This window comes from Phyllostomus discolor, chromosome 4 (assembly GCF_004126475.2).
Source record: "Phyllostomus discolor isolate MPI-MPIP mPhyDis1 chromosome 4, mPhyDis1.pri.v3, whole genome shotgun sequence".
NCBI classification, from domain to species: Eukaryota; Metazoa; Chordata; class Mammalia; order Chiroptera; family Phyllostomidae; genus Phyllostomus; species Phyllostomus discolor.
In genome coordinates this window covers 151,297,156-151,325,097 of record NC_040906.2, presented here as the reverse complement: position 1 = coordinate 151,325,097, position 27,942 = coordinate 151,297,156, and the positions used below count along the sequence as shown (strand labels likewise).

Sequence of the window (27,942 nt, the reverse complement as noted above, 5' to 3'; positions counted from 1 at the left end):
AGTTCTAATCAAACTATAACAGAACTTTACATGGTTTTATTTATACATTACTGATATTCAAAGCAAACTTTATACAAAAAGTTTTATACAGATAAAAAAAATCCTTGGCTAGGTAAAGCCATTTATATGTGTATGATACACACAAACACAGATACACACAAAGTATTTTACATCATTTTAAGTATACATATTTACAGATACACTATTTAAGTTACTTTACAATTTACCAAAATGAGAGGCAATTAGAAAAACAAATAAAAATATATGAAAACAAGGTAAATAATGGTTAATTTTTAATGCTACAAAAGTATTTTTAAATATCTAGAAAAACTCATTTCTTTGAAATATCAAAACTAAGGTCTCAATATTATATTGTTGTTGCTTTTATCTTAATAACAAATTCTAACCTGTTTAAAAATAAGCATCTTGACCAATAACCAATAAGCACATCAGACTGATGACAGGACAAGCTGACTTGAGATTAAAGAGTCAGCAAGTTATAGCAAATGTAGATTATCTAGTAATCAAAAGTCATAAAATTGCCCTCTGCTCCCCCATTTAAAACATGAGGAATTCGAAGCTCCTGTGCAGTAAGCATTATCAATTAAGACTCCAAGGAATTCAGCAGCTTATCTGTAATGTAAGAAAATGCTGAAGTTATGATTCTATTTTTATATGACCATTTAATAAGTGTTGTTCTTTTAAATGAGTTCCACTTAGTTAATATTGATGTTAAAGACTAGTTTTTTATGGAATAAGTTTGGAAACTTCATCATTACACTTTGATTTTGAAAACAATTTAACGAGACTATAGTACTTGGGAGCGGGGGGAATCAGTTAAGAAACAAACCAGGAATGAAATAGCACATTAATTATGCTATCATGCAAGCAAATAAAACCTCAAGTATCAAATTCAATAAAAGATTTGTAATGAAATTTGGCAATTTCAACCTAATAAGCATCACTTCCAAAAACAAGTTAATTCTTCCATGAATGTACATTATCTTCATAAGAGAATGAAAGTTACATTTTAAGATAACATTCAGGTAAAACAAAAAATTTGGTCTAATTTCTTAAGGATAGTAAAAATTTTGAAGTACAGCAAATCTGAAAAATAATGTCATTGTTGCCTTAAACTATTTTTAAAGGTTCTTTAGACTAAGCTTTTTTTTTTCAAATTCTCCATTATTAAATCTCACATTCTGAATTGTATACAATTTTAACTTTACAATAAATTACCAAATACCTTCTGATCTCATTAGCAAACTAGCTGTTTTGAGAGGATACTGAAATTAACCATTTCCTCTCAAATTACCTCATATCTTTTATATATGTCTATATAAAAGATATATCCAGCCTAGAAATAGATTTATAACTATATTAAGAACCCTTTCACACTGAGGTCTATGGCCAAATATGGTTTCCATTCCAATTTAATTTGAACTTAATTTAACATTGGGTGTTTTGCATTTAAATAATTATGACTACAAGTCGACTGAAAAAGTGTTATGTTAAATATCTTTACAATTTTTCTTACGTGAAGTCCAAATATGTAAGCAACTGATTTCTTACAAAGAAATCCTGCTGATAAACACTGTTACCTTAACAAACCTGTACAAAAATAGCTCTAAAAAAACTGAGGAAACATGTCTATCAACATTATTAATAATTTTACATGGTAAATCATGTCATCTGTTCAGATGACAATGGAATTGCTTATGGATGTCTATTTTGTATTTCACACTATTTTAGCACTCCAAATTTAAAATGTAAAATTTTTTGAAATGTATACAAAAAATATTAAATTATGAATGCACAGAATTCATTGCCTGTGAAACAAACTGTTATTCAAAAACACTTTATTTTTCACTTATAAAAAATTTTCTTATTAATCATCGAATGGGACTTCCCCCCACCTTAGACTCATCAGCAGTCAGAAGGTTAAGGAGGAATGCCATGATGATGTAAACTGCAACTGGGCACGTCCCGTGGATGTGGTGTAGCCTTAGAAGACTACTACGAGCAATCATCCTCCAAGCTGTGAAGGAAGCAGGAAATCAACTGGATGCCTCTCACCCACTACTCACATCTTCAGTGACTAACAGGCCATTAACTGCAGTTACAGTAGCTAATATTTATTGTATGAGTCTCCTGTAGTATAACCATTAACTACCTGCATTTTGACTTTTCAAAGAGCTTCAATAGCTGCTGGAATCTTTCTGAGACCTGGAAAGTTAAAAGTGAATGTTAATTATAAATATCTCAGTAAGATTTTTTAAAAACCTGTAATGAGCCCTGGCTGGCGTAGCTCAGTGGATTGAGCGCGGGCTGGGAACCAAAGTGTCCCAGGTTCGATTCCCAGCCAGGGCACATTCCTGGGTTGCAGGCCACAACCCCCAGCAACCGCAATTGATTTCTCTCTCTCTCTCTCTATCTCCCTCCCTTCCCTCTCTAAAAATAAATAAATAAAATCTTTTAAAAAAAATTAAAAAAAAAAAAAAAACCTGCACTGGCTATTTTTACAAACCATCTAAAGAAAGTTACTGTTAATAAAGAAATAATGTCTAGAAGAGTAAGTATCTTCCTACTAAAGATGACTGCTAGTTTAACTTTCAATATTAAACTTTTTTAATTGGAGTGACACTAGTTAATAAAATTATATAGGTTTCAGGCATATAATTCCATAATACATAATCTACATACTGTATTGTGTGTTCATCACCCCAAATCAAGTCTCAATTTAACCTTTCTTAAACAAGTAAACATTACAAAATTGTTTGAGATCAAACTGGTAAGACAAAAGAAAAAAACAGGACTGTTCTTCCACAATCACCAAGTTTTTAACAGTCCCACATGAAAAGCCATACTTTTAAAGTAGTATCTATATGTTTTAAACATGTTGAAAATGAAGTCTAAGTATTTAGAGCAGTAACATCTGGCCATAACTGGCGTGTCTCAATTGGTAGAGAATTGCCAGTTCAATTCCCAGTCAGGGCACATGCCTGGGTTGCAGGCCCGGTTCCCAACTGGGGTGCCCATGAGGCAATCGATCAATATTTCTCTTGCACATTGATGTTTTTCTTTCTGTCTCCCTCCCTTCCCCTCTAAAAATAAATAAGTAAAATCTTTTTAAAAATAGACTAGTAACGTTTGTGAAACTACAGAGATGTAGAACTTGCAAAGTTACCTGAGATGAATTTTTATTCAACTTGGCAGCTACATAAGAAAATGTTTTCATTGATGGCCCACTTTTCTGACACTCCATTAAAATTTCCCGGTCATCATTTCTAAGGAGGGAAAACGTTATTTAGCTTTTGTAGATTACAGCAGAAAGCTAACAAAATTTCCACTGCCCCAATGTCCACTAATAGGAGGTGCCATTTTTATTAAAACCCAAAGAAAAAAGTGTACATCAAAACATGGACAATGGTTATCTCTGAAAAATAAGGTTATGGATGATTTTTATTTTTAAGCTCATATATGTATTTCCAAAATTTTATAAACATACTGACTATTCTAATGACAAAAGTATAGATTTTTAATTTTACTTTAAAAACTGGGGCCCAAACATAATGACAGACTCAATAAGCCAAAGAACAAAAGTAAATAGAATCCAAACCTTCCAATTTCCTGTGTCTATTATTACAATCTGAGATTTTACTATGCTGTTAAGTTACCTGAAATTCAACAAAATTTAGCTTCCTTCCTTATGCATTCTAGTTAAGTTTGAAGATCATGAACCACCGAGAGTCCAATGGCTCCCAAATGTAGCTACACTTATGTCTCAAACAAGGTCTTTAAATCTGCATTTTTTCTTTATTATTATTTTTTGATATTTTTTAAATTGTTGTTCAAGTAGTTTTCTGTCTTTTACTCCCATCCCAAAATCTACATTTCTTAAAAAGTTCACATAAAAGTCAAAAGTACAATCTGTTTACAAAACCTTTTTTAGGGAAAAAACTCAAATAATAAAGTCTTAGGCTTTTTGCCCTATTTCACCACCTGTCATTCCTCCTTTCTAAAATGTGATTATACCAGTTATTTACAAATAAAAGTATTCTTTTTTAATTAAAAAAGTGAGGTTAAAACTCAATGAAAAGTTCTATCCATGGTGCTAACACACATCCCTGGTTAAGAGGCACTGCTATAAGATTATCCCAGAACGTGTCTCTATTAATTTTGGCTACTTTTGAAGTCCCCACTTTCCTTATTTCAGGATAGGATATAACTATGATGACATGACAGAATAGATTTCTGGCCTCTCAAAATTTCCTGGTGATCTAAATGTCTCATAAGATCCTTACCTTGTCCATGAAACTATAATTTCTCCTTTCTTTTTAATAATATTCTTCGCAGAAAGATTTGTAGGAGAAATGCCAGATGCTGCTGGTGTGTCCTTAATGCCTGGGCTTGCCTTTAACGAGGGATCTTTAGTCACTGCAGGGGCCTTTTTCTTACTGGCTTTTCTTTGGTGATCTTCACCATTCTCACCAGAATTTTGGGTAATTTTCTTGGTCTTTTCCTTACTGGTTAAGTCTGTTTCCTTTCTCTGTTTCTTCTGACAAGAATTATTTAGATTAGAAAGGTTTTTTCTCTTTTTGTGAGCATTATCCAAAGTTGCAGGCAACTCTGAACTATCAGAATTTGATGCTGGTTCTGATCTTAAATCCTTTTTTACTTCACATGAATTAGGAGAATCCGAGGTCAAATCGATATAGGCTTCCTCAACCATGCATTCTGAAGGCTTGCTTGCCACTTGCACCTTTTCTTCCTTACAGTTATCTTCATCTATACAAAACACCTGACACCCCAAGTGTCCAACTGCTAAAGCAGGATGGTTATCTTCACTTTTACTCTCACTTGAAACATCTTCTGTCAAATCAATAAAAGCATCTACAGTATCAGGCTGCACATTGTTTAAGATTTGAGCATTCTGATCCAAACTGCTTCCAGAACATCCCAACTGATTCATGTTTAAAACTGCTACTTCTATCAACTCCCCCAAGTTTTTAGTCTCAGTGACTGGATCTTTTGTGAGGTCTACATACGTGTTTGGAAGATGGCCCTCAACAGAATGTGGAATGTCTTCCATCGAAGGCAATCCTGCAATGCTTTCGGATACTTTTGGTTCCCATACTTGATGCAACTTCAAGCATTCATCAGCCACTTCATTACTATGACCCACTTTACCTGAAGCATCTTTAAGGAATTCATATATATCAGGAACCTGTGTTTCTATCATACAGCCCTGCTCTTCATGAGCTAATTTGTTGCTGTCAACATTTTCATTGGAATGTTTCAATTCCTCCACAGATTCAAAAGCTGTGTTCTGAGTTGAAATACATTCCTTCTCTGCTGCATCATCAGTTTCCTTTCCCACTCTGGGCAAAGATGCCAACGACTCACTAGCCACCATATTCTGTGTAAGACTAGTAGAGGCAGATGGTGCCGTGTGCCGTATTTTCACAATGAAATGATCATTGGACTTTTCCATTATGACAGCATGCATGGGTAGATTAGGGTGGTATTGAAAGCCTGGAGTAACAGACCGACTTGTCCACGATGAACAACTTGATTTACTGCTTGAATTATCTGACTCCAAAGCTAAGTGAATATCTTGTTCAGATGCATCTTCTTCCTCAAGTAAGGCATCTTCACTAAAATGGGCACTAATAACTTCTTCAGGAGTTGAACTAGACAAAGCTTCAGGCTTTAAGAAACTGAGATGACCATCTGACTTCAGAGGTGATGGCACTGTTAAAGATACAGCTAGATCTTCAAGAAGTATGGAAGAAATGCTGGGCTTGCTCTTTTCTAAACTACATACATTATCTTTACTTAAAGCTATGTTACTGGACACTTCAAACATACAACTTTCATCCAACACATCAGGATGAACTGGCAATGAAAGCCCTGAAGACAGAGATGGACCTTTCTCAGATGATAATAATGACCAATTATCATCACTAATCATTTTAGGACATGGAGAAACTACATCAGAAACCAGTTCTTCCGTTGTACAAGCTGGTATAGATTCACACTTAAGACTTTCTAGCAGCTGTTTCTCTGGAGTCTTTAACTCCCACTCAGTTTTTTCATTACAATTAACACTGTTGTCCAGAAGATCAGAACCTTGCAACAAACTTTTAAATATTTCACCCATCTGTGCATCACTCACTAAATTAAAAGTGAGGCTAGATGCTTGCTGTTCAGTAAGAATCTCAAAACAGCGTTCTGGCTTCAAAGCTGCATGCTGGGAAGTCTGTGTATCCTCTATTGTGCTGCCTTCCACTTTTCCTGGCTTTGGGGTGTTCAGACAGCTCAGTTCCAAGGAGTGCTCTTCAGATTGAGAGCACCTAATATTATCAAAGCAAGTGTTAAAATTTTTTTTAGTATCATGCTTTACTGTGTTAATACTGGAGTTATTTTGGTCTTGACGTTTTTCCTCAGACTTTTTACATCCCAGTGAAGATCTATTGTAAATAGAATCTTCTGATTTTGAGGATTTCTCTTTCAGCATCTCTTTGCTGGAGTTGACCACATTCCTCTTCTGACAATTTGAATATTGTGTTTTCTCTTTATTTTTTTCAAATTTCCCTTCATCACTGTCACTACCAAAGTTTGTGAAATCACAGTATTTTATTAAGATTTTCTTAAGCTTTGCAAACAAATAATCAAGTTGTTCATCTACAAATTTCCATGCTTTTTTTTTCATATCTGGTAGTTGCTGTTCAAATAAACGATCCACTATGCCATTCTTTTTAACTTGCTTAAGTTTGGATTCTATAACATCACAAAGATTCTTCTGTAAAGTAGTCACTGACTTAGAGATTTTGGATAAGTCAAGGTGTCTAATGAGTGATGTAAAACTTAAAATTGCTGACTCAATAATTCTATGAAATTGTTTCAATGGAAATTTTACCTTGAATTTCATATAGTTTTTTCTTACATGTTTTCTTATCGTTCGTAACATGTGCATAACCTCTCGTACAGAAGAGGGTACAGCAATAATTGGAACTATTTTTTCCAGGACAGAGGTGCTCACTGTCTTATCTTTCTTCTCTGTTTTTGAAGATCTACTGGATTCACTTTGTCTTTTATTCCATTTCCTTTTTGTCTGCTGAGTTTTTATAGAAGATGTTCCCCTTTTGTCCTTATCCAAATGTCCAGTATTTTTCCTACTTCCTGGGCTAGTTCTTCTGTTCTGCATTTCAGTAGAAACTCTAGGTTTGGCACTTTCTTCAAAACTTTTTTGTTGCTTAGAGTTTTCACCGTCACTTATAATTTCTCCTTCTTCTAATTCATCTAAAGATGAATTCTTATGGGAGTCTGCTTCTGTAAATTTGACAGATTTGCAAATTGGTTTCTGATTTTCCTTGTTGAGGTCAGACTGACTCTTGGAGGTAGAATTAACTGAATTTGGTGGAAACACATCTGTGGAAGAGAGAAGTATATTGTAGTCACATGACCGCTGAATCTTAGGTCATCTGACATTTCCATACTAAATATAACAAAAAATTAAATAGAGGCATTTCATTATTTCAATAGTTTTTTTCCCTTAAGCAAAATGTTAATGCCTAACACTTATTCATGTCACTAGTTTTTACTGGTTCTCAGAAGGTGCTCAGAAGGTGTCTAACAACAGTTACAAGGTAGAGTTTGGTCATTTGGATAACCACCTACCAACTGTTCAGGTATCTTTACTCAGGTTAGCAGTATCATGTACTCAATACCATCTGATGATGGCTTTTGAACAATAAAAATATATCTGAAAACAAGCAAGGAGTATTTAAAATAATCTGTCCTACCATTCCCCCTTTTTTTGTATAAATAAAAAGTACCTAGGCCCTGGCAGGTGTGACTCAGTGGATTAAGCACCGGCTGCAAACCAAAGGGTCTCCAGTTTGATTGCCCATTAGAGCACATGCCTGGGTTGCGGGTCAGGTCTCCAGTGGGCCCCACATAAGAGTCAACCACACAATGATATTTCTCCCCCTCTTTCTCCCTCCCTTCTCCTCTCTCTAAAAATAAATAAATAAAATCTTTAAAAAAAAAAAGACCTAAATTTAGACTTAAGGCTCAATTTCTACTTAACCATGGGAGTCTGAATGTGTTAATTATGTTATCAAAAAAGTACTGCTTTATCTTATGTATTTTACATCCTCACAAAAAGATATGTTATTAAAAATAATATAAACGATTACCTTTATGGCTATTATATAATGGAACTCGAGAAGGGCTTTCCAGTCTAAGTACTTTTGCTACAGGTCTCACTGGACTATTCAGGGGACTAATGACTTCTGGAATAGGTCTCAGGTGATTAAGATCAATGCTCAGAACTGAGTTCTCATCCTGATATACTGAGTTTGTTTCACCAATTTCCATTCTGTGGTCTGTTAACTCAGTATGCTGGAGTGAAGATTCTAGAGTCTCTTTAAGTAAGCAAGGCTCCAAATGACAAGACTTATTCTCAACCAGTGGTGTATCTTCAACAGAAGGCTCCAACTTTGGGTCATCAACTTCTGAAAGGACTGCGGGCAAAACACCAGTTTTTTCAATTGAAGACTGTAAAATGCTTTCATTGGATTTGGCCACTTTTGTTGAAAAAGCCTCCTTCATTTCCATGTCTTCAGAAATACTACAAGAATTTAAACCATCATTTCTTTTGGTATCTAATTCCAAGTCAAAGTTTTGAGAAACATTTGTCTGTAGTATGTCCATTATCATTGGAACTGCTGCCCTTGCACCGTGAATGGTTTGTTCCATTTCTGTTGATGATGGAAACAAAGATTCTGTTTGTTCCATTTCTACAGGTGCTGAGGAGGTCTCTGTACCACAAATGGGCAAGTCACAATGCACAGTATTCTCAACAGATTTAACTGTCAAACTGTTTTCTTCTTCCATTTTCATTTCTGGAATTCCAGCTCTGGGTTCAGATGCTGCTGCTGTTGCAAGAGTATCTTTTGGTTCCAATAACTTTAATTTGCTTTCCTCTGTACTACGTTCACTCACAGAGGGAACACACATCACTGTTTTATCCTGCACCAAGGACTCCAAATCACACATGTCACTGGGTTGTGGAGTATTGGTTATTTTATGCTGATTATCCTGAGGAATAGGCTGCTTTTTAGCAGGAGAAAGAGTTAAGTTCAACTTTTCCATAAAACTCAACTTTAAGTCTTTGTTTTTTGTTTCATTTGAACCACTTTCAGCTTTAATTGCAAGGTCTTTGTTATCTGGGCCTTCAGAAACACCTAATGAGACTTCACCTTTATCATTTTTCGGTCCATTCTGTCTCTTTAAGTCAGCAGTGGTTTGCTTAGCTTCCTTGTTAGTCTTCTGCAAATGTCCTGTAGGTGTTCTTTTTTCATTTCTCATATACCTGTTTTCTTCTTTGTTTTCTTGTTCTCTTTTCCTCTTATCTTCAGTTCTATGCCTTTCTGCTTCTAAAGGTGTATTTTCCCGTTGGTGCACAGCATTAACTTCCTTAGAGTCAATGTGTTTGTGAGTTCTACTGGTTGAAAGAGAGGATGAACATCTTCCTTCTTGAAAACTATGATTACTCACACCCCTGTCTCTTTTACCATCTTCCCTTTCTCTTCTCTCTTCTAGATGATATTTACTTGAATTATGAGATTTTATATCTTTCTTGGAATAAGGAAGAGATGTTCGTTCAGATCTTCTCCAATAATCATGGTCTTTTACTATTGATTTAGGTTTTTGATCAACTTTTCTTTCTTCTTTGTCTTGTGATTTAAGTTCCTTTTTATTCATATTTTGTAATCTTTCATTTTGCCTTTGTAGTTTTCTGTCACTTTGCGACTCTACTCGAGTATGTGATCTCTCTCTAAAGGTCTCTTTCTGCCAGAAACAGCCAAAACGTTCATTTTTATAATCCAAATCTGTGTTACTTTTAAACTTTGAATTTTTGCTTTCTGCCTTTGGTTCACCTTTACCATATTTCTCAGGACGTCCTTGTAGCCTTTGACTAGCCTCTATATTCCTTGGTTCACCATCACCACTGCTAGTGTTTAAGTCTTTTCGTATTCTATCAGTTCCTCTACTATATTGACTATATCCAACATCTTTTTTCCCTCTTCTGTTATCCTCATTTGAGCTACCCTCACCAACTTGATAATGGGAACGTGACCAAATGCCATTGGTGCAGTGTTTTTCATTAGAGGTAGGCAAATGCAAAGTGCTCTTCTTTTCCGAATGCAATTTTACTTCCTTTTCAATGTTTGGCAGTGAAGTGCTATGATGTCCATCTTTAGAAGCATCACATTTCACTCTGTGATCAGTCTTTGCACAATCATCCGAATGGCAAGATCTGGATGTAAGATCTTTTGTTTTAACTGTATCTGATGTCCGTGCAGTTTTACGATTATTTCGAAAATGTGGAAACTCAGACAATCTATAAAGAAATAGAGAATAAGAAAAAAACAAAGTTACTGCTTTTCAGTAATCCAAATTTTAATCATACCTGGTACACTTTAAAATTCAGGGGCTGACATCTACTGGAAAATTAGTTTTACATTGTATAAAGGTATGAGTAACAAGAATTTACCAAAGGCAATGTGTCAAACTTATATGTATCTTGTTGGATGAACTGTCATCTCCTCAAAACTTACTTGTTGAAGCCCTAACCTCCAGTCCCTCAAAAGGTGACCTTACTTGGAGATCTTTACAGAGGTAATTAAGTTAAAATGAAGTCAGTATGGTGGAGGTCCTAACCTATTATGAACAGAGAGTCCTTATGAAAAGGAAGAATTTGGAAACTGAGATATATATAGAAAAAAGGCAACATAAAGAGACCTAGGAAGAAGGCAACCATCTACAAGCCAAAAAGATAGGCATGGAATAGATCCAAGAAAGAGAATAAGATGTGATGATTATGTGATAGTGAGATGTAGTCTTGTGCTTTACAAGTGTCCAGTAACTTTAATATCAAGAGACATAATTCTAGAGCAAGAATGGATACAGATACCAGCACAAAGACTACTGGCCAATTCAAATAAGAGGTGCTAGACAGCAATGATAGTAGAAATGGAGAGAAATAAATTATCTGAGAGATTATAAAAACATAAAAATCAACAGAACATGATTAATGAACTTGGAAGTGAGGGATGATCAAGAGGTAGTTGTCAATGACAACTCCTACATAGGCAGGGTGACTATGTTCTCCAGTTTGCCAAGCAATCTCAGTGTAAATATCAATAGCACCCCCTTCTATTCTCCGAAGTGTTCTGGTTTGGGCAATAAATTATAGGCTCATTCTACACATAGGTCTCTAGCTTGCACCAGCTGAATAAATAATGGGAAATCCATTGAGCTCAACAGAAGAGCTTTGATCATAAATTCAGTTCTGGATGAGGTAATTTTGAAAATTTCATACCAATGTGAAATAGTTATCTATGTATGAATGGAACTGATGCAGTGTGTAAAATTACCTCACAAGAAAATACTGATAGAGAAAGGAAAGGACACAGATTTGAGCTTTGAGGAATTCCAACTTAGCCAAGTACAGAAGAATAAACCTCACTTAGGAAGAAAACTGAAAATTATGAAAGCCAAAGGGAGAGGATTACTTCAAGACAGGAGGGTCAACTGTGTCAAACAGCATGTAAGAATAAGTTAAAATGAGAAGCCAAAACTATTTGACGTATTTAAAAAGTATATATGTGATATATTTAGTGGTAGTCACTGTTAATCACATGACAGCTGTTTCAGTGGACCAATGGCAACAGAAGTCAGTGTGTACTGGGTTCAAGAGTTAGTTGAAATAGAAAATGGAGACAGAAAGTTTAGAATTCTGGAGGTTTGTTCTGGAGGTCTGACCATGAAGGAAAGGAGACAGATGAAATCCTCTGGAGCAGAAAATTGCCCCCAACCAGAGAGAGAGAGAGAGAGAGAGAGAGAAAGACAGAGAAATAGAAAATCCATTTGAGAGGGAAAAGAATATAGAACTGAGAGATAGTTTCAGGGTTGTCTATTGATAGGCAATATGAGCACAGATGCATTCTTGATACTTTAATAATTTGGTGGGAGCCTAAAAGAATCTGTAACATATACACCATCATCATCTAAAAAGCAAAGAGTAACAGAGTCCAGTATATTAGAAAATAGAACATACTCAGAGAGGTATGCGGCAATATTCTATTTAATAATCCTATATACCATTAGTCCCTCATAGTAAAACCTTACATATTTAATAAATGACATGATTTTATATCTTTCCAAAGTTAAAAATATTCCACATATCAACAACCATGTAATTTACAGATCCACACCCCTCAATTATACCTTTGATGAAGATTACTTATTTCTTCATCCTTGCGGCTTATTTCCATTCTAGCAGTTTTGATAAGTGCTGAAATATTCTTCTTAAGGGACTGGTTTTCATTTTTTAAGCTGAAATTCTAAACATAATATATTTAATAAAATAGATATCTACAGGATTATTAAGCTACTACTTATAATAGCTAATGATTATTGAATTTAAACTAATGCCAGGCAACACATATTATCATATGTAATTCTCAAAAAAGTATTTGGGAAAGCTAAGATTCAGGAAGATAAATGGCACCAGAGAAAGGCCATTTAAAATGAAACTATTTAAAATAGGGATCAAAATTTAAAAAAAAGAACTAAAATTAACAGCAAAATTCTCCCTGGGTCACTATCTTAAAAATTGAAAATAAAAATACTAAAAACCACCCTGGCTGGTGTAGCTCAGTGGATTGAGCGCGGGCTGTGAACCAAAGTGTCACAGGTTCAATTCCCAGTCAGGGTACATGCCTGGGTTGCAGGCCATGACCCCCAGCAACTGCACATTGATATCTCTCTCTCTCTCTCCCTCTCCCTCCCTCTCTCCCTCCCTCCCTCCCTCCCTCTCTCTCCCTCCCCCTCCCTCCCTCTCTCCCTCCCTCCCTTCCCTCTCTAAAAATAAATAAAAAATCTTTAAAAAAATACTAAAAACCTATATTTAACAACTTAGCTTTAATTTACAAATATATGCTAATTCTCAGGTGAACAAAGGGTGAATCTAGATTGACTGGTTCTTTGGGGGAAAAGGAAAAACTTTACCAAAGCATAAAAATCAGAACAGACACATGACATTCCTGATTTTTGTAACATGGTTACAAAATCCCTCTGGCAGAAATTGTGACAGTATTGCCGTTTCACCCCAACAGCCATTCTAAATCTTTGCTTATCAAACCATTATCTTTTAAACCACCTAATCTGATCTCTACGAATTTTCAATTATTTATCTAGTTAACTAGCTAACAGATCTTTTATGTCAATGTCACTTAACAAAACAAGCAGTTTCCTACATCAACTGTATGGGAAATTATGCATGTTTTATCAGACTTGCTATTTCATTTAATATCAAAAAGAAAGTTCCCACCCTGGCTGGCGTAGCTCAGTGGATTGAGCACGGGCTGCAAACCAAAGTGTCGCAGGTTCAATTCCCAGTCAGGGTACACGTCTGGGTTGCAGGCCATGGCCCCCAGCAACCGCACATTGATGTTTCTCTCTCTCTCTCTCTCTCTCTCTCTCTCTCTCTCTCCCTCCCTCCCCTCTCTAAAAAATAAATAAATAAAATCTTTAAAAAAACAAAAGAAATTGTTAAAAAAAAAGAAAGTTCCCTTATGTAAACTGCCAATATTTTGGCATTTTAATTTCTAACAAAAAGTTTTACTAAATTTTGATTTTAAAATAGGGAAAATAAAATATTTACTATCATGATACCTGTGTCTGTATTTCCTTAAACTTTTTCATTAGTTCTTTCATTTGTAGCTGACATTTTCCATATTTTACTTGCAACTGTAAGATATAAAAAGATTAACCATCATTCTAAATTACTTTCTTAGCTTAAATGGCATTTCAAAATGTTTGCAAATCAACCCACTAAAAAGGGCAGATGAGGTCTATTTCTACTGACAGATATTTAGTAAGATTATTGGTTTTTAAAGTTCACCTTAAACACATACCTAACAGTATGGTGATTACGAGAGGGAAATGAGGCGAGGAAGGTAGAAGTAATGGAGAAGATAAATAGTGATGGAAGGGGACTTGACTTTGGATGGTGAACACATAATACAATATACAGATGATGTATTATAGAATTGCACACTTGAAACCTATATAATTTTATTAACCAATGTTACCCTAATAATTTCAATAAAAAATTTAAAAATTAAAAGAAAATAAAAATAAAGTTCTCCCTACCAATAATATATTTTGTTTGGTTTCACATTCACTGTCCAAACCTTGAATTCAAATAAGGTAGAAAGAAATTTCTGATTTAAGTCTTAGGACATTTTATAACATTACAAATCATGAAAAGATAAAAAATGTTATATCACACTGATTTCCTGCTGCTTTTACATATTTAGACACTTAAATATAATCAAGCAAAGTTATGACTAAATTTAGATAAGCATTCATTCAGAAAACATTGTCTTAAAAAGCAGATCGGAAGGCAGAAACTGACTTAGATGTTCTTTTAGTCTGAGTTACTTCCCAAACAAAGAATGTCTGTACAAATAGTAAGCAAATGCCCGTAATGAGCTACAAAAGAGAAAAAAAACATCCTTAGGAATTCTGGCAACCCATACATCATTATATGTCGCCTCCTTTGCAGTTCCTTCTTCAGTAAGAATTTCTTCATATAAATCCAAACAATTTCTGGATGGTACACAGGATTTGGAAGGACTGTCTAAAACAAACAAACAAAAAACCCTTTCAGTAAAATATGTATTTCCAGATTTAACGCAAAACTGTAATTCCAGTGTCATTTTTCACAGAAATACAACCACCCTAAAATTTGTATGTAACCACCAAGACTGCAAATAGCTAAAGCCATCCTAAGAAAGATCAAAGCTGGAGGCATCACAATTTTTTATTTCAAACTACATGGTCCAGTACAAATAACACCCCTTTTTATTACAAAATCATAAGTATGTAATTCTATAACATAACAATCACACTCAAGCACACCCTATGACATTTTAGGTGAAACGTTCATACTAAAACTATAAATTACTACATCTATATTATTACCCTACCAACCACACTCAAGCAGGCCTTACTTCTGCTAGACTCTGTATAATACAGACCTCAAGTAATCAAAACTGTATGTAGTGGCATAAAAATAAATATACAGATCAACAGAACAAAATGGAAAGCCCAGAAATAAACCCACACACGATCAATTAATTTATGACAAAGAAACCAAGAACATACAATGGGAAAAGAATAGTTTCTCCAACAAATGGTGTTAGGAAAACAGAACAGCCACATGCAAAATTATAAAACTGGATTCCTATCTTATACCATACACAAAAATCAACTCAAAACGAATTAAAGACTTGAATGTAAGACTTGAAACCATTAAGCTCCTAGGGGGAAAAACATACAGGGTAAGCTCCTTGACATTGGTCTTAGCAATGATTTTCTGGATTTGACCCCAAAAGCAAAAATAAATAGTAGAACTGTATCAAGTTAAAAAGCTTCTACATAGCAAAGGAAACCATCAACAAAATGAAGAGGAAACGTCCCAAATGGGAGAAAATAATTGCAAATTATGTGTCTGATAAAAAGTTTAATACCCAAAATATATAAAGAATTCACAAAACCCAAAACAGTAACAAAAAAATCTCACTAAAAAATGGGCAAAGGAACTGGATATTTTTCCAGACATACAAATGTGGCCAAAAGGTACATAAAAAGGTGCTCAACATCATTTATCATCAAAGAAATGCAAATCAAAATCACAATGATGTATCACCTCACACCTGTTAGAACAATTATCATTAAAAAGACAAGAGACAAGTATTGGCAAGGATTTAGAGAAAAGGGAATCCTTGGACACTTTTAGTGGGAATGTAAACTGGTAGAGCTACTATGGAAAAGAAAAAATTAAAAACAGAACTATTATATGATCCAGCAATCCCAGTTCTCAGTATATATCAAAAAGAAATGAAAGAGATATCTGCACTCTATATGTTCACTGCAGCATTATTTACAACAGCCAAGATACAGAAATAACCTAAATGTCCAACAATGGATAATGGGTAAAGATGTGTGTGTACACACCACACTGGATTATTATTGTCATGAGAAAGAAGGACATTCTGTCATCTATGACAACACTGATGAAACTTGAGGGCATTATACTAAGTGAAATAAGTCACAAAAGACACATACTATATAACTTACATGTGGAATGTCAAAAACCCAAATACACAAAAACAGAGACTAGAATGGTGGTTACCAGGGGTTTGGAGTGGCAGGGAAAGAGATGTTGATGAAAGTACAAACTTCCAGCTATAAGGTGAATAAGTTCTGGTGAGCTATTGTACATAGCTATTGTACACAGCTATCTATTTTGTATTATATAACTGAAAGTTGCTAAAAGAATAACTATGTTACTAACTCTATTTTGTATTATATAACTCAAAGTTGCTAAGAGAATAGATCTTCATGTCCTCACCACAACAACAAAATAGTAATTATGTAATGCGATGCAGGTGTTAGCTAACTCTGTGGTGGTAATCATTTTACAACATACGGATATGGCAAATCAACACACTGTACACCTTAAACTTATATAATTTTATGTCAATTATATCTCAACACAGGTGAAAAAAATTATGTGTTAAGATTTTGGATGTTGTATCTATCACAATTCAACAGGCTATACGTTTCTCCATCTCCTGCATTCCATCCCTATCTATAATGGTTTCACAGATGAGAGTTGGAAAACCAATTTACCTAAAATGCTTGTGTTAACAGGTCAGGTGTGAGGACGATATCTGTTCAAAGTTTTGACAGATTTGATCATGGAAAAGGTTTCCAATTTAGATAGATCGTGAGACTCTGCATATCACACTCTTATTAATACATCTGAAAGTATTTATAGTAATTATCGTTTTCAAAAGTTCTGGTATCATGTATCCTGTGACAGTATGAGCAGTAGTAATACATGTACAGACAAGACCACCAGTTGTATTTAATGACACAAAATATTTTTGCACAAGGTGCAGTTAAATCTGAGACCTAGGTGAATAACAAACCTGAGTGTCAATGTGTCTTATTGATCAAGCTTTGTGCAAGAAAATAATTACCTATGCGTAATCATTTCAAAAAATTGGGCAGATTGTTTAAGATCCATGAGTTACTCTAAAATTAGTAACAAAAGGAAAAGTGAATAAACACTTTCAATAGACTGCACAAAATTAAACTATTGTATCATAGAACTTAACATACCAGAAACAGCACTGTCCAACCCAGCATATATGTCCAAAGAACCTTCATCATTACTTTTAAGAGGAGATGCTGCAAGAAAATTAAAAACTAGTTAAACTGATTTTTTTTCACTTAGTGAAATTTTTTTCTTTATTTTTTTTAAGATTTTATTAATTCATTCTTAGAGGGGAGGGAAGGAAGGAAGAGAGGGAGAAACATTGATGTGAAAGAGGAACATCGATCAGTTGCCCCTCACACACACCCCTACCAGGGGCCAAATCTGCAACCCAGGCATGTGCCCTAACTGGGAAGCGAAACAGCAACCCTTTGGTTCGCAAGCTGATGCTCAATCCACTGAGCCACGCCAGCCAGGGCCCAACTTTTTCTTATAGAAAATACACTGAAGTGTTTGGGAATAAAGGACCATGATTTATGCAACTTAATTTCAAATCAGTCAGGAAAAAAGTGTGTGTGTGTGTGTGTGTGTGTGTTTAAAAAGACAGTATGGCCCAGGCTGGTATGGCTCAGTGGATTCAGTGCCTGCCTATGAAGCAAAAGGTTGCCAGTTTGATTTCCAGTCAAGGCATAGGCCTGGGCTGTGGGCCAGAGCCCCATATGGGGACGTGCAAGAGATAACCAATCCACATTTCTCTCAAGCATGGATATTTCCCTGCCTCTCTTTCTCCCTCCCTTCCCCCTCTCTAAAAATAAATAAAAATCTTTAAAAAAGAGAGTATGTACATGGTGATAAAGCCACTGGCATAACCAGGTAAAGGGTTCTTTATATGTTCTTATTCTTGCAACTTTTCTGCAAGCTTGAAATTATTTCCAAACAAATAAACACAATTATGAAAATGCTATAGAAATTAAATTTTACATTAAATCTTGTTATGTTATGTGGTAAAAAGAAAAATGCCAAGTAATGTAGATAGGAACTTGTAAGAGATTAATATGTAAAAATAAAAATAGCTATTTCCAGCAAATGAGATTAACAATGCAGTTTTGTCCTTCAAAATAATAAGAGTTGCAAATATAGTAAAAGTTAATCATTTGTGAAACTACATAAAAAGTAAAGGTGTTCATTATATTACACTTTTAATTTTTCTGTTGGTTTCAAATATTTCAAAGAAAAATATCATAAAGAAATATATAACAGTGTAATAATTTGAAACTACATCAGCAAAAAACACCAAAGTTAATACCAAAAAACAAATTAATACTACCCAGAGTGGTTATGTTGACTATATTTTGTGTGAACCCTTCCATATCTACAAATACTAACTTTTAAAAAGATATTTAAGCAAAAATAGATTCTACTAGACATGTTTTACAACATCCTTTTCATTCTACAGCATAGTAACATGTCAATAAACATACATCTACAGTACCAAATTTTTAATGAGGTTGTCATAGTATAATCACAATTAAGACAAAACAACTAGTAAGTGTCACATAAGGATCTGAAAGTTTATATTCCACACATTACTTAAAATATTTCTATTTTATGAGCTGATTTTACCACCAGGTCTTGGTTATCTTTCATAGTAGTTGTTAATTCATTATACTAAAGAGGCTTGAGCCCAAGCCAGGTAGTTCAGTTGGTTAGAGCATCATCCCAATAAGCCAAGGTAGTGGGTTCGATCCCGAGTTAGAGCACATATAAGACTCAATCAGTAAGGGTATAAATAAGCTGAACAACAAATTAATGTTTCTCTCTTTCTCTCCCTCTCTAAAATCAATAAATAATTTTTTTTAAAGAAGCTTAAAAGCATATAACAAAAAGGTTCACATTTACTGGGCACTTCCTATTTGCTGGGCATTTCATTGTGTTAATTCATTTATCTGTGAGGAGAAAAAGTTGATAATGACAGTGTTTTCAATAAGTAAATGATTTTGTAATTAAATTTAGAAAGACAATGAAAATGAGCTCTTACTAGAGAAGGCATCAAATAAACTTGTTCCATCACCATTGTCATCATCTGCTGCCATGGTCCTATTTCCTTTTGATAGTTGCCATCTAAAATATTAAACATAAAGATTTTCTACTGTTAAAAATCAATCTCACAATTCAAAGAATAAACCTAGCTTTAAGTTAAAAAGCAACTGTCAGCCCTGATGGGTGTGGCTCAGTTGTTTGGGTGTCAACCTGCAAAGCTAAAAGTTCGCTGGTTGGTTTCCCAGTCAGGGCAGATGCCTGGGTTGTGGGTTCAGTTCCCTGGTCTTCCGCACAACCCCCCACCCCCCACCCCCGCCACCAATCAGGATGCATGTGAGGAGCAACTGATCAACCAATCAATCAATATTTCTCTCACACTGATGTTTTTCTCCCTCTTTTTCCCTCCTTCCCCTCTCTCTAAAAATAAATAAATAAAAATCTTAAAAATATTGTAAAAGCAACTTTCAAATTTGGACACACTGAATGAGTTCACTATCATGCTCACTTCAGCAACACACATACTAAAAAACTGGAATGAATGAGTTCACTATCATTACACAAAAAAGCCTTACACTTTCCAAGAGCTAAAACTCTAAGACAAAAATATTAATCTTGATAATATGGTTAAGCCATGCCACAAGATAAATGATACTGATTTTAAAAAATAGACCAAAACACAAACTAATGTTTATACTAAAATAAGCCAGCTATCATACCAAATAAGTCCAAACACGTGGTGAATTCTGTGACTCCTCTTAGCAAATCATCAAACCTGGGGGAAAGTCTTAGGGATGCCAGGCATACGTGTTTTCACCAGTAAGATAGTACAACAGGCAAAAAGCAAAAGAATTTAATACTATACTAGGTTGGTAAAAGTGTGGGAAAACAGGTGTTCTCATACATCACTCAAATGTACACTGGTACAAGCTCTATGGAGGCACTGTGATAATAGCTACCAAGTTTTTAAATGTAAATACTCTTTGACCCAACCATTTTATATCTAGTAATCTGACAGATATACAAGCACACAGTTACAAAAATGTTTTGTACAAAAATGTTTTTTTAATTTATTTTTTTAGAGAGAGGGGAAGGGAGGGAGAAAAAAGAGAGAAAATTGATGTAAGAGAGATAAACATTGATGCGAGAGAAAAATGAGAGAAAAATGTGGATCGGCTGCCTCTAGCACTTGCCCCGACCAAGACTGAACCCTAATCTAGGCATGTGCCCTGACCAAAAATTGAACCCTGGTGGCCTTTCACTTTGCAGGGTGACATCCAACCAACTGGGAGTCACACCAGTGAGGTCTGTATAGAAATATTTACTGACGTGCTGTTTGCAGTGGCAGGAGTGAAAGCAACATAAGAATCCAAAACAGTAAAAAACAAACAAAAAAAGCCTGACTCATCTGACATTAACTAACATCTAAAATTCTCCATTATGCCAGTTAAACTTAATGGATGTTGCCTATGATCAATGAACTATGCCTACCTGAGGTCATTACTGTGCCTACACACTTCTGCTCCCACCGAGATATACACTCACCAACAGCCAGGTGCATTTGTTACCAAACCCAATTATGTCTGTTTCCTTATTTTTCTGAGTCATAATATGACAAAACATTACATTACCAACGGGTTATTTTCCAGTGAAAACTAGGCTAAATGTTTTAGAAAAACTCTAAGGTGAATACCAAGAAACATAATACAAGTGCTTGTCAAATCAAGCGAAGATGAGATAACCGAAAATAGTAGACAGGAAAATCTAGTCTATACTCAGACTGATTAACAAGTATTTTACTCCACTTTAGTGAAAAAAGTGCTGGAAACCATAAGCAATGTCATGGGTATGTTTTATGCAAGAAAGAAGCCAGAACTCTAATCCCTGGATTCATACTGAAAACAAAGGTCATGGATCTACCACAAGAGATACAATTTATGTTATTCCTTTAAATAAAATTGAGGTACATACTGTTTTTTCTTCATTCCCTACATTCTCCATTCCAGTTTGATATAATTATTTCTCACTTAAATTATTATAAAAGTCTCCTAGCTAGTTTCCATATTACCATGATCTTTTCCCTCTCACCATTTTCCACACTGAAGCAAAAATTAATCCTGTTTTTGGGACTTCCGGCAAGATGGAGACATAGGTGGAAGCACCGTACCTCCACGCACAACCAAGATTAGAACAACAACAATTTAGAGGTAGAATAATTCCCAGAACTGACAGAGAATTTATCTGAATGGAAGTCGGACAGCCAAGAAGTTGAAGTAGACCCGTACATCCAAACCAGTAGGAGGGACGGAGACAAGCGCAGGTCGCAGCATGCAGAGTGCGGGGAGAGCTGGGAGCCTGGGGCAACTGGGAGCGAGTAAGCCATCGGGGCGGGAAACAGGTGGACCCTGAGTACGCAAGTGGCAACTGGCGAACCCAGTGAGGCAGACATTGTGGACCAGGGTGGAGCGCACAGCCCAGGATCCCAGGGAAGGGACTGAGATCCCAGGAGAGTGGGGCTGCCACCATTGCTCCCTCCTGCCCCTGGCCCCACATACAACGTCACAATCTAGCGACTGGGGCGCCCAGCCCCGGTGAACACCTGAGGCTCCGCCCCTCATCGTAACAAGAGCGACCAGACCGGGGGAAAAAAGAGAGAGCAATGGCTCAAACACAAGAACAAATCAGTGCCCCAGAACTCATCCTTTTGAGCGACCAAGAAATAGTTAACCTATCAGATGCACAGTTCAAAACACTGGTGATCAGGAAGCTCACAGAATTGGTTGATTTTGGGCACAAATCACATGAAAAAATGCAGGTTACCATAAAAGAGATGAAGAAAGATGCACGGAGAACCAACAGTGATAGGAAGGAAACTGGGACTCAAAACAATAGAGTGGACAAGAAGGAAGGAAAAAAAAAACCAAACAGGAAATAACGAAGAAATAAGAATTCAAAAAAAAAAAGAGGAGAAGCTTAGGAACCTCCAGGACATCTTTAAACGTTCCAACATCCGAATTATAGGGGTACCAGAAGGGGAAGACGAAAAGCAACAGATTGAGCACATATTTGAAAAAATAATAAAGGAGAACTTCCCCATTCTGGCAAAGGAAATAGACTTCCAGGAAATCCAGGAAGCTCAGAGAGCACCAAAGAAGTTGGACCCAAGAAGAAACACACCAAGGCACATCAGAATTACATTAGCCAAGGTAAAAATGAAGGAGAGAATCCTAGAAGCAGCAAGAGATAAGGGGACAGTCACCTACAAAGGAGTTCCCATCAGGCTGTCAGCTGATTTCTCAAAAGGGACCTTACAGGCAAGAAGGGGCTAGAAAGAAATATTCCAAGTCATGAAAGACAAGGACCTATATCCCAGATTACTCTATCCAGCAAAGCTTTCATTTAGAATGGAAGGGCAGATAAAGTGCTTCTTGGATAAGGTCAAGTTAAAGGAGTTTATCATCACCAAGCCCTTATTTTATGAAATGTTAAAGGGACTTATTTAAGAAAAGAAGATAAAGAAAAAACATGTATAGTAAAAGGACAGCACACTCACAATTATTAACAACCACACCTAAAGCAAAACCAAAAGAAACTAAGCAAACAACTAGAACAGGAACAGAACCACAGAAATGGAGATCACACAGAGGGTTAGCAACAGGGGAGTGGGAGGAAGAGAGAGGGGGAAAAGGTACAGAGAATAAATAGCATAGATTGTAGGTTGAAAATAGATAGGGGGAGGGTAAGGATAGTATGGGAAATGTAGAAGCTAAAGAACTTATAAGTATGACACATGGACATGAACTAAAGGAGGGAATGTGGGTGGGACAGGGTGTACAGGGTGGAGGGGAGTGAAGGGGGGAAAATGGAACAACTGTAATAGCATAATAAATAAAATATATTTAAAAAAAAAGAAACGAAAATTAATCCTGTTTTTGTCTAGCCTGTGTTTCACTCCCAGGTCAGAAACCTTCAAGAACTACCCAAAATAACATTAGCAAGTAAAGCTTTCCTAGCACAGAACCCAAAACCTTTTCCAGAAATGTTTATCATACCTTTCCTCACACTACTCCCCTTACCTGCCACATTCAGCTACACAATTTATCCTGTACCACCACATCATGTTTCTATAATGCAAGCCTGCGCATTCATTATTGACAAATAGAGAAGTGATATCAGTATAATACAGAAGTTGTGTTGGTTCAGACAGGGTTCTTCCCAGGATGCTAAAGTTTTGCACCATTGACTAAATGCAGCAAAACCTGAAGGAATCTAGTCCTTTATATGATGGTACCCTTCTCTAGATGCCCAAAACTCCCTTATCACAGTATAACAACAGACTTTGTCTAGCAAGGGCTTAAACATGGTTTTTCATCCATTTGGGGGGGGGGGGGGGGGGCTTGGTTAGGGGGATAAGGGACCTCAAACACAAGACAAGGAACCGGAGCCATTCCATCTGCCATCACAATATTTCACATAAAATCTGCAATTTATTCTACAGCTACAACCTTTGATGCTTATGTCCCTCTTTTCTTGTCTCCACAAATCCACAGCCTCAATCCTTCTTCATTCTACCTTCCATTACACTATCTTCTGAGTTAGATGGGGGCTTCCGGTCAAGATAGTGGTATAGGTAAAGGTGGTACTCACCTCCTCCCACAACCTTATCAAAATTACAACTAAACTACAAAACAATCATCAGTCAGAACCACCTGAATCTAGCAGAATGGAAGTCCTACAAGTAAGCATATAAAGTAGAAGCCACATCGAGACTGGTAGAAGCAGAGAAGAAACAGGTAAGTCCCACACCAACATATGGCAGACCAAAACTGGGAGGGATATCTCAGCTGCAGAGGTTCCCCCTCAGGAGCAAGGAACCCCAGCCCCACACCAGACTCTCCTGTCTAAGGTTCTGTGCCAAGAAGAGAAGTCTCCATAATTTCCAGCTGTAAAATCCAGTGAGGATTGTGGCTGAGGGAGACACAGTGCTTATGGAGTCCCAGGCAGTTCCTCTTCAAAGGGCCCATACACAGACTTACTTGGACTCACTAGCTCTGAGCTCCAGTTCTGGGGCAGCAGCTCAAAGGCACCAGGGACACATAAAAAGGAACTGAACTGTCCAGCATCAGAGTAAGAGCTCCAGGGGCACCTTTCTTCCAGACAGAAGTGCAAGCAGAGGTCATTGTTCCCTTCCTGTGTCCTCCCCCCAGAGAGCCAGCCAGTGGGTGCCATATCTGGATCTCTATCAACCTGGCTCATACAGTTAGCCCTGCCCTGGTGATCCCTGAGACTCTGCCCCACCCAACTTTGTGGACCCACCCAAGCTGTTTTCAATGGCTTTTCCATACCCATGGCCTGTCTTGACTTATGCTTCAGACTTTCCTAAAATCTCACAAACAAGCATTATCTGACCGGGCCTGGCACTAGCAGCAGCCAACCCTGGTTTGTAGCTTGGCCTCTCCTGGACACCTCCAAGCCCAGCACAAGTAGCAGCCACCTGCAGATCACTTTGTAGCTCATGCTGAGTGGTCCCAGGCAGAGCACAGGAGGCAGATGACATTGCCTGCACATCCTGGGAGGCCCCAGAACTGGCACACCTGCTGGACAGCTTCAAACCACATTAAAGCACCACCCAACCACCTCCACAAGTGGCATACTCAACGGGCAGATTCAGTGGGTACCAGAGCCCCACTGAAGTAAGTCCTGCTCCATGGGGTAGGCCTCTGCACAGCTGATCCTCCACAGTGGTTATGGCCAGTTCTTGCTGCCAATTGAGCTGGGGGTGAATCCCTCCCACTGATGTGCCAACAGCAATCAAGACTCAACTACAACAGGAAAGGGTACACAGCCCACACAGGGTGACAGGGATGAGAGGTACACCCGGCATGTCTAGCTTGGGTGAATGGGGAGGCTGTGCTGTGCCACTGGACCCTACAAGACACCTACATTAGGCAATACTACCAAGCCCAGGGGACATGGTAACTGTACTTAACACATACAAACAAATACAGGGAGACTGCCAAAGTGAGGAGACAAAGAAACATGTCCCAAATGAAAAAACAGAGCAAAACTCCAGAAAAAGGACTAAAAAATAAAAAAATGGAGATAAGTAGCCTACTAGATGCAGAGTTCAAAACACTGGTTATAAGAATGCTCAATGAACTTAGGTGAAGAGTAGATGAACTTAGAGAGAACTTACAACAGCATAAAATAGGACATGAAACCCCCCCCCCAAAAAAAGAACCAGTAAGAAATAAAGGATACACTAACTGAAATTAAAAATAATTTTCAGGGAATCATCAACTGTAGAGTAGATGAAGCTGAGAATCCAATAAGCTTATGATTACATTTTTTTGTGGTGTTCCTGGAGAAATGTCCATCTCACCCACTGGACTATAAATTCCATGGAGACCAGGACAGACTCTGTTAGACTCTGTTCTCTTCACCACTACATCCCCAGCTCTCAGCACAGGGCCTAACAGGTTGGCAGTAACAACAATGATTTAAAAAAAAAAAAAAGGTTGAATTAGTGAAATTCTCAATTAATTAAAAGACAACCCTCAGGTTCCTAACTTTGATAACAAAGTATTCATACTCTGAACTGAAAATTAAGAGCCAAAGAAGATATGTTGAACTATCTGTAGGACATCTAGGTTAAAATGTCTCAAACACAGCTGGAAACTGTAGGATATAGTACCGAAAACAAGACATAACTGTTACAATTGAGATTACTTTCTTGGAATCACAAAGGCCAATGACTGTCCTAGAAAGGAAGGGAGGAAAAGAGAAAGGATTATGTATCAGATCTCCAGGGAAGAGAAAGAAGGGCTTTTGCACACTTGCTCTCACCTTCCTCCAATTGAGGATCTCAATATACAATGAGAATTGCTACTGACAGGAATGTTATATGTATGAAAATTGCAGAAGCAATATCTTAAACCCTAAGAAACATGATGAAAAAAAAAAAGAGCTGCAGGCTCAATCTTTTGAAAAACAATTCCAATAAATTCAGATACAAAGGTGAAGCAAATAAGAGAAGGATCACCTCGAGTTTTGTGATACGTGTTAAAAAGAATCTAAAGAAAGTTTTCTTTTAAAAAAAATGAGGGAATGAAATAAGCATTTGTAGAGGAAAAAAAAACTGAAAAAAGCCAGAGGAGAGGGAGAGCATATTTTTAGGTTCACAGGAAAGGACAAATCTAACACAGCAAGATCCCTGAAGAATATGAAGGAGGAAAATAACAACACTACATATACTGAACACTATGTTCCAGATGCTGATCTAAATATTCTAAATACATTATTAAATTACTTCAGCCCTGGCTGGTGTAGCGCGATGGATTGAGCACGGGCCTGCAAAGCAAAGGGTTGCTGGTTCAATTCCCAGTCAGGGTGCCCATATGCCTGGGTTGAGGGCCAGGTTCCCTTTGGGGGCATGTGAAAGGCAACCACACATCAATTGTTTCTCTCCCTCTCTTTCTCTCTCCCTTACCCACTCTAAAAATAAATTAATTATTTTAAAAAATTACTTTAAGCCCTGGCTAGCGTAGCTCAGTGGATTGAGCGCGGGCTGCAAACCAAAGTGTTGCAGGTTCGATTCCCAGTCAGGGTACATGCCTGGCTTGCAGGCCATGACCCCCAACAACCACACATTGATGTTTCTCTCTCTCTCTTTCTCCCTCCCTTCCCTCTCTAAAAATAAATAAATAAAATATTTTTTTAAAAAAAGAGGGTAACACTCTCTCTGTTCCCAAATTCTTAAAAAAAATTACTTTAAATCCTCCACAAGTCCTTTGATACATACTACTATTCTTTTTCCTTTATACAGATTAGTAAACAGATACAGATGATTAAGAAACATACTCCAGTCAAACAGCTGGTAAGTGGCAAATCTGGGACTGGATCCTAGCTCTCTCTGCAAAGCCAGATGACAAAATCGAAAATAATCATTAATGAGCATAATTTTTCTTTCAAATGGAGACACCTAGTTGTAAAATGGCAAGAAACGCTAGAAGATAACTGTAGTAGGAAAGGAAGGAATTCGTGCCCTAAATGTCTCTGTCCCCTTCCAAGGAGGCGCTGAGTAAGATGGGAGAGGGGCCTTGAGAGGTGAAAGGTTTGGAGCTAGCTGTAAAGAGTGGAAAAGACCAGGGAAGAACCTAGGAAAGACCAGGGAAGAATCAGAGCCAACTTGATCTCTGAAGGACAGGAGATCAAGAAACTTCTCTGGGCCAAAACAACCTCGGAAACAACCAACATCCATGATCACCTTACATTTAGGAAAACCCATTCCTCCAAAGAATCCCTTCAGAAAGCCTTTAAGAGCACCTCGTCTTCCCAGACGAGACTATTGGAGGGGGTTGGGGGAGGGGCGGAAAGTGCGGGAGAAAGAGCAATTCCTCCGTGCGCTTGCCCCCAGCACCACCTGGACCCTCTCCAATGGACCAAATGGACCGAGTGAGAGTCAACACCCAGAACCGAGGGCGACGAGAACCCGACTACCTGCGGGCCCCGGACCTCAGGCGCGCCCAGCCCTCACCGACTCCGCTGCTCTCTTCGACGCACTGGCTCCCCAGACGCCGCCGTCCTCCGCTCGAGGCACTACCTCGCCATGCAGCTTCTTCCTCAGCAGCCCCGTACGGACCAGACTCTGGCAGCAACTTACGCACCCTGCCAGACCCTAGACAGCCCGGAATCCTTTCGGCACAGCGAGATCTCCCTAGCATCTCTGCCAATGCCAGAGCGCAACCAGGGCGCAG

At 37.2% G+C, this 27,942-nt stretch overlaps 1 protein-coding gene across 10 annotated transcripts; it reads right to left on the bottom strand.

Annotated features, from left to right (window-relative positions):
- Nucleotides 1-16: 16 nt before the first annotated feature.
- CASP8AP2 (caspase 8 associated protein 2) lies at nucleotides 17-27,940 on the bottom strand. Of its 10 annotated transcripts, XR_004902827.1 has the most exons (12): nucleotides 27,686-27,928; nucleotides 19,188-19,270; nucleotides 17,275-17,343; nucleotides 14,622-14,722; nucleotides 13,753-13,827; nucleotides 12,304-12,419; nucleotides 8,205-10,414; nucleotides 4,305-7,434; nucleotides 3,188-3,287; nucleotides 2,174-2,226; nucleotides 1,917-2,038; nucleotides 17-633 (listed from the first exon to the last, which is right to left on the bottom strand). XR_004902827.1 is itself a non-coding variant. In XM_036024480.1 (11 exons), exons 2-11 carry the CDS (start codon nucleotides 19,240-19,242, stop codon nucleotides 2,017-2,019), a joined length of 5,931 nt encoding a protein of 1,976 aa, XP_035880373.1. In that variant the 5' UTR covers nucleotides 19,243-19,270; nucleotides 27,853-27,940; the 3' UTR covers nucleotides 17-2,016. The 10 variants fall into 10 exon arrangements, 9 of the variants coding, with proteins under 9 accessions (XP_035880373.1, XP_035880365.1, XP_035880366.1 ...); XM_036024480.1 differs by having other exon boundaries at nucleotides 17-2,038; nucleotides 27,853-27,940; XM_036024472.1 differs by having other exon boundaries at nucleotides 17-2,038.
- Nucleotides 27,941-27,942: the final 2 nt, after the last annotated feature.